Raw genomic sequence first — 7,504 nt, 5'->3', positions numbered from 1 at the left:
AAATATAGCATAAGTTTTGCCAAAGATTTTGTGTCTTATAATGGTTGTTAAGTCTACTATTTATAGTTATACCTAGGGAAACAAGATCTTAGGTCAAGCCCTTCTTAAATGATAATAAAGAGGCCATTGATGATATGTAACGGCAGGCCATGAATGCAAATATTCTCTGCAACGGCTGACTATTTAATGTTATTTTCATTGAATGACATCCGGTGGCAAACATTGGATCCGTTCACGACGATTGTGCTCCCTTCGGGGTTTATCCGATGCCAACTGCAGCTATTGTTTCCGGTATTGGTTTTTACTTGATTGATCTTCTGTCTGTCTCACGTTTCACGTGTCATACTACCATTCTATCATTTGATATAAACCAATTTTACCTTATACAACCTCTCGAGAAAAAAAACCCAGTTTTCCCAGCATCATCCTCTTCTTGGTAAACACAAACGAAACGCCTTAGTCATCAATCTCCCGATGTGTTCTAACAGCATGAACATGCTTATATTTCCCCATTCTTCTACCCACAGACTCGTTAGACAGCAGAACAACAGCACCTCCGACTCTAAACAAACAAGTCGATCTCAACATAGACTTCTTATTACAAAGATACCAATTCTGAGTAATCTTCTCACTACCAACAGCACAGGTATTCCTGTGCACTTGCAACAAGTCCTTGGCAAGATCAACCGCGATCACACCAGCACTACAACTCATACCTCCAAGGTTAAAACTCCTGTAAAATACTCCCCTATTTTTTCCCTTTGTTTCAATTTATATGAGCATATTTGACTTGACGCAGTCTAAAGACTTCTAAAATTTCTGATTCTAAATAAGGTATAACATCTGCGTGGCTATAATTGAGTATATAATTGAAAACATAAGTTAAATCATTTTTAAATTTAAAAAAAGATCATTTTATTTGAAAAGGATATATAACCTAGAACAGAGGTAGTACAATTTTGTCTAATATAAAATTTATTTTTAAAGAGAAAAAATCGAACAATGTTTCACTAGAGGACTTCAAACAATAATATAATATATTAAATATATAAAAATTATATATATAATATATATGTATATTTAGTAAAATTGCGTGAAATAATATTATTAGAGAGATAATATAAACTAAAAAAAGAAACTATGCCGCATCCTACCAGATTTTGAGACGTGGCGAACCCAAGTGAGCTTCCCTTTCATCTTTTTTGCATAAAACATGCCATGCACCTCTTTTGTCCTTTATATTTAGGATGTTTAACAAGTTTCCAACTACTACAAGGCTATTTTTCTGGACTATAACGAATAGGTAGAGATCATTTGTTTATTTGCCGACCATTCAAGGCAAAGGTCCCATTTCTTGTCTCCACATTTCACTATCAAAAATGGAAGACTCCGTCAATAGCAACACCCCAACACCCAACCCCACAACTAAATAATTCTGCCCAACTTCACCCACCACTTTTCCTCAATGCCATTTGATGACTAGGTCAGTGGCTGTCATCATTTACTATTTTAGCCCAAAATTTAGAAGTCTTGAAAAAAAAATTAACTAAAGAAAAAAGAAAAATATCAACCCTTGTCACCATCTAAAGATGCAACCTATGTTTGGAGAACTCTAGAATTTTATCCTCAAATACCAATCAACATCCACATGTTGGACCATACCCACCTCATTTACTCCACAATCTAAAAGCCATTCTTTAATGAGTGGGTAGAGCAGATGGTATGATAATGTAATGGAGAGTAGTAATATATACAAATCATGCAATGCGTTAATTAAAAAGTACTACTTTATTGAAATGAAACAATAGTAAACAATTTTGCTGTGTTTTACATCATCAAAGACAAAGAAATACCATTCCTTCCCAAACACCAGAAATCCGAACTAGAGACACCTTGAAAATGTTAATGGTGCTTTGTTCAGGAGAATAAAGAAGCGGGGAAATAAAACTGTAAGGCTACATAGTTTCATTTGGGAACAAAAAATAGTCCTAGGATTATGGAAAAATACAAGGATGAATTCAACAAACCTGGACTGAGTTTTCTTTAATACAGCCCAGACAACTTGAAACTCTTGCTGTAAACAAATGAACGATTAGAATTGAATAGAAACATATTTGGAAAGTTATGCTTGCCTTCCTCCCTAGATTTTTTTCCCTGCTTCTCCCAACTTGCCTCCCCCATCAACAAAAAGTTGTACCCACCAAAATAATATATACTACCCTATGAATTTGATTTGTTTGGCTAAATGCGATAATGAATTAATCGTTGTCTCGCTATGCTACAAGCTGATCAAGTTGCATCTGCTCGAGCCAAGCTCCTAAAACTGAATGATCAACTGAATCAACTTTGCTCAGACTCTCACCAGATGGCACAGTACCCGAAATGGGAGCTGCCTGCTTCTCTTTCATCTCAGATGGTGATTCCTTGACAAGAGATTGCACCCATGATAGATCAGGCTCCTCTCCATTGTTGAGCTGCTCAAAAGAAGATGATCGGCGCATGCGTCCAACTCCACTTCCATTCACAGACCAGTCAACCTTTCCAGTGGGAGAGCCCCAATTCGACCAAGAATTACCTACTGGAGATCCAACAATGGAGGCATTATTGGAACCAAGATCACGGGAGCTGAGGCTGCGCAGCTGTTGCTGCTTCTCACGCTGCGCAAATGCTGAAAGGCGAGCGCTCATAGGTGAGATGGGCTCCATGCTTCTTGGGGACATCCTTCCAGGTGATGAAACACCAAAAGAAGCCTGCAAAAGAGGATGCTCCATGTTTTTCGGAGAAAAGACATTAGTGTTAATTGGGGAAAGCATGCTCTGCTGTTGTTGGAACTGATTAAAGAAAGCCGACTTATGTGATGGGGAGAAAACACCAGAAGCCGCTGCCTGATCAGAATACCGCGGAGAAGAGGTAATCTCGGCAGAAAATAGCTCTTCAAGATTTGAAGGAGTTAGTGTATTGGACCGACCAGATCGGTTCAAAGAGTTAGGATGTGGCTGTGAATAACAAGCCATGTCATTCAGAACTAGTTGCTGTGCATCAAAATCATGCAACATGCTGAAATCCTCGGGCGGAATGTCACGTGCACTAAGGGAAGACCTCAGGCGGCTGGACTGTAGATTGCTTCCAGGTAGATGAAGAGCGGGAACATTTGGCTGAGGCCATGGTGCAGACGGATGAGACATTCCATTGGCAGTAGGGGACATGGGTTGGTTGAAAGCAGGAGGAGACATGACAGAGTGTGCTGAGGGCGAGCCAGGAAAAAGGTTCAGTGCTGCAGCCATGTCCATCACAGTAGCTGCAGAAGCAGCTGACCGAGGAGATGGAACTGCAGATCCAGTAGAAACATACAAGGGCCTAAGCTCCTCAGTAGTATGGGCAAAAAAGCAGACTCGCCTTGCACAACTTGTACCATCCTTGCACAGGCGCGTTCGGTACTGAGCAGGGTGCAGCCAGCACTCAAACACCCCATGAGCATATTCACACATATCACCCCGCCGGCATGCACCCTTGCGAAATTCAGGACAAGGCACACAGCTATAATGGTACTTCCTTGGATCTCTTCTGCGAGCGTTCTCCCCTGGGTGGACAAATGGGCACTCTGTCCAGTCATGAGAATAGGCCCTAGAACAAGGCCGGACTTTGAAAGAGAACATGCGGAACTCATCCGTCGAATAGATACTATTCTTGATATCAGGGAGAGATGGATCTATTGGATATTCTTTTTTCTCTGGTGCAGAATTAGCAGGGATATCACTGAACTTTGATGCCATAGGGGAACACAAGGAATCGGATGGTGAAAATGGAGATCCATTCTCTGGTGATGAGGATAGAATGGGAGAGGATCCATTTGAAGTAGTGACAGATACTCTCAATTTGCACTCACCAACTGAACCATCAGATGAATTTTTCAGAAGCAGTTCTTCAAGAGAAGCTCTAGCACCATGAAGCTTTGGAGGAACAACAATCACATCCGCTGGCCGCTGACCATTAGAATCCTCAATATTAGGATCGGCACCAGCTGATAGCAGCAACTTAACTGCATCAACAGCATTGACAGAACCGCCAGATGTTGCACAGTGAAGAGCTGTGCACTTGTTAGGACCACAAGCACGATTAACATCAACCACTGGATTAGAGATAATCAATTTCAAAACATCTAAGCTTCCATATGTGGCTGCTACCATTAAAGGAGTTCTTTCCTCATTAACAATCTGCTTTGCGCCTTTCTTGCGAACCAACCATAGGCCCGCCTCATCAATAGCAGAAGCACCGCGCTCAACAGATCTTTTAAAACCTTCAAGATCATTATTTGCAGCAAGTTCAAGCAAACTAGAAAAGGAATCTTCAGTCTCAACCGTGAGTTTAGTAATACCCTTCATACTAGATTTAGAATCAGTAATGGATTGGTTGGTAGATGAACTAGAATTGGGTCTTTCTGGGCCAGTGCACATGCTTCAGCCAACTGCAAGTCAAAACACACAGAATTAGAAAGAAGATTTCAACAACAAATTAAGTAAAAACTTCAAGCATCATATTTCTAGAATCAGATGGATTTCATAAACAGATTAAAACAAATCGAATACCATTAAAAATCTAATTCAAGAATCCACCAGACTGACAGCATCAAACAACTTGAATCTTCCTAAAACACCAGAGAAAATCTATCGAACTGAACCCCAAATTTAAGGGTTTGGAGACGAAGGGTAAAAAGATAATGGGAAAAGATAACAGGAAAATAGCCATAGTAGGTACACCAAAAAGCACCTAACCCTCTCAGAAGCTAATGAATATAGAGATATGACAATACACCAGCCCCTTAAATAGACAAAATATGCTCTTTTTCGCTAAAACGGGGATAAAGAAGAAAAAAACGACGAATAATTTACCAACTTCAACGTATCCTGAAGTATATAGACTTATTTCAGCAAAAATCGAAAACAACAAGAGTATGATTGCTTATCTTTTGGTTTTCTTGACGCATTTCATCAGCTACATCAAAGCAAACCCTTTATACTCAAACATCAATAGCGAAAAAATATCAAGAGAATCGCATCTTATACCCAAATATATTCTACAGCTGATCATCCTTATAAAATATTCTCTCCAGAACTTCAAAAGATCACATCTTTACATAATAAATTGTCACGATAGAAAAACGCAACAACATAGATCAACCTAACGTTATCCAAGTATATCAGCAGAATTCGGCAAGAATACTTCAGCTATAAACTAGAATTTACTGACATAATCTCAGCAGATTTCACAGATAGTCAACCAGAGTCAACACAAAATAAGAGCAAAAAAGGAAACTAAAATACTAATATTCACAAATTCGATCTCGATCATTCAACTCAAATCTTACCAGGAATCAAAGCACAAATCCAACAGCTGTAGTTAGTTTAAGTAGATCCACCACAACAAAGTCTCCAAATAGATGTTTATTATTCAAAACTCCTTAGAAGTTGAGAAAACAGCAGTAAATGAAAAATCGCCGAAGCTACATAAGCTAATCGTCTCCATTGAAACTCCAAAAACTCTCTGTTTGTAATATATCTACAAAAATATATAAATTAGTGATTCTGTACATACTCCATTGGAAATGAGAGAGAAAGTGAAAGGAGAGAGAAAGATCGAGAAGCAGAGTATGAACTCTGAAGGCGGAGTTCTGTAATAGAGAGAGAGAAAAGAGGGAAGTATAAAATTGAAATGCAAATGTAATTGAAATTGAAATGCAAATGCGAAATGAAATAGTGTTGAAATTCACGCGAAATGAAATGAAGTGGAAATGAGAGTCAAGTGAAATCGAAGTGATATTTGAAAGTGAGTGAGTGGGGACGGGTTTGGCCGGTGAAAGTTACCGGTTGGATGGGTAATAGAGTTGAGGAGCGGACGTGAGTGCGATAGTCAATTGTGGTTAATTCTGGAGTCAAATCGAAAGAAAAGGGAAAAGGATATATAATCAGACACGCGGCAAAAGAAGAAAAATTTAGAGGTGCTTTAGCTAAAAGGCCCTCATATTTCTCCAAATTCACTTTTATTGCCCAGATACAATACAAAATAGCAAATTAATCACAAGTGTCCTTTCGGGGACGTCCCCATAGAATCTAATCACAACTTCACAAGTGTGCAAAGGGAACAACATACGAATAAATCAACAACAACAAACTTAGTGGGCGTTTGGACATAAGAATTGTAAAAAAAAAAAAAAAAAAAAAAATTCTAAGTAAAAATGGTATTTAAAAATTAAAGTTGTATTTGGACATGAATATAATTTTGGGTTGTTTTGAAATTTTGTAAGTGATCTGAGTAACAATTTTGAAAAATAACTTTTTGGAGTTTTCAAATTTTCAAAAAAATTCAAAATTCATTTTCAAGTGAAAATTGAAAATTTTATGGCCAAACACTGATTTCGGAAAGAAATAAAAACGTTTCGAAAAGAATTGAAAAAATTCTTATGTCCAAACGGGCTCTTAGAATTTCCCACAAAGGGGATCTCGGGAGTGTAAGATGTACACAGTCTTATCTCTACATTGGATTGGAAGGGCACAGAGGCAACCTACGAATAAATCAGTGGTGTATATTCAATTCTCATTTTCTTTTTCTTTTTCCGTTTTAAAAAAATTAATTTTCTCACTTAATACTTGGATTATTTAATATAAATGCCATATATCTCACTTTAATTTCATTACCAGAAACACACATTAATTTATTATTTTCCCAATAGAATATACATCCATGAAAATTAACATTGAAGAATTATAATTATATTACATATATAGTTCAAGTAAGAAAAATATTTATATGAAGTAAAATTTTAATTGACTTTAAAATCCTAAATTGTAAGATTTTCTACCTAATTCAAATAAAAAATAATTTAATAATCAAAATTTAGTCGATTTTAAAGTACTAAATATTAGGATAAAAATTAATGACTATTTTATCTAGTTGAACTTTATTTTTAAAGGGTAAAACATACAAATAATATTTCGCTAAGGGCCTTCGTCTTTTTAAGTGTGCGCACTTTGCACATGTATCCCATGTAAAATAGATAAAGTTTTTTTTTAAAATAACATAAATAATACTCGGGAGAAGGTCTAAATATGCCCATGTACTTTAAAAAATGGTCTAAGAATATCCCTCGTTATACTATTGGGCTATCTATACCCCTGCAGTCATACTTTGGGTTCAAATATACCTCTCATTTAAACGGAGGGACACGTGTCATCGTCTCATCGGCCAATTCTAAATATCTCCTAATTAATTAAAAATACTCATTATCCATACCCGAAAAATAATTTTATAAAGCAATTTATTTTTTTGTAAAAACTGGAAAAAACTGATTATTTTTATACTAAAAACTGAAAAAAAACGAAAATATTTTTTTTCCATTTTTTACAAAAGTTTTGCTTCAAAAAAAACTGAAAAATATTTTTTAAAACAATGTTTTTGTAAAAACTAGATAACAAAACTGAAAAATAATTTTCTAAACCAATTAAAAACT

At 36.7% G+C, this 7,504-nt stretch overlaps 1 protein-coding gene across 1 annotated transcript; it reads right to left on the bottom strand.

The window, feature by feature from the left end:
* Nucleotides 1–1,942: 1,942 nt before the first annotated feature.
* Nucleotides 1,943–5,756, bottom strand: LOC104095307 (zinc finger CCCH domain-containing protein 30-like). The gene is made up of 2 exons (XM_009601408.4): nt 5,366–5,756; nt 1,943–4,465 (listed from the first exon to the last, which is right to left on the bottom strand). The coding sequence occupies exon 2, from the start codon at nt 4,452–4,454 to the stop codon at nt 2,274–2,276; it is 2,181 nt and encodes a 726-aa protein (XP_009599703.1). The 5' UTR covers nt 4,455–4,465; nt 5,366–5,756; the 3' UTR covers nt 1,943–2,273.
* Between the last annotated feature and the right edge of the window lie 1,748 nt (nt 5,757–7,504).

The sequence above is a fragment of the Nicotiana tomentosiformis genome, chromosome 1 (genome assembly GCF_000390325.3).
Source record: "Nicotiana tomentosiformis chromosome 1, ASM39032v3, whole genome shotgun sequence".
In the NCBI taxonomy this organism is placed as follows: domain Eukaryota; kingdom Viridiplantae; phylum Streptophyta; class Magnoliopsida; order Solanales; family Solanaceae; genus Nicotiana; species Nicotiana tomentosiformis.
The sequence above is the reverse complement of the archived record's forward strand: the minus strand, read 5'-3'. Positions and strand labels throughout refer to the sequence as shown.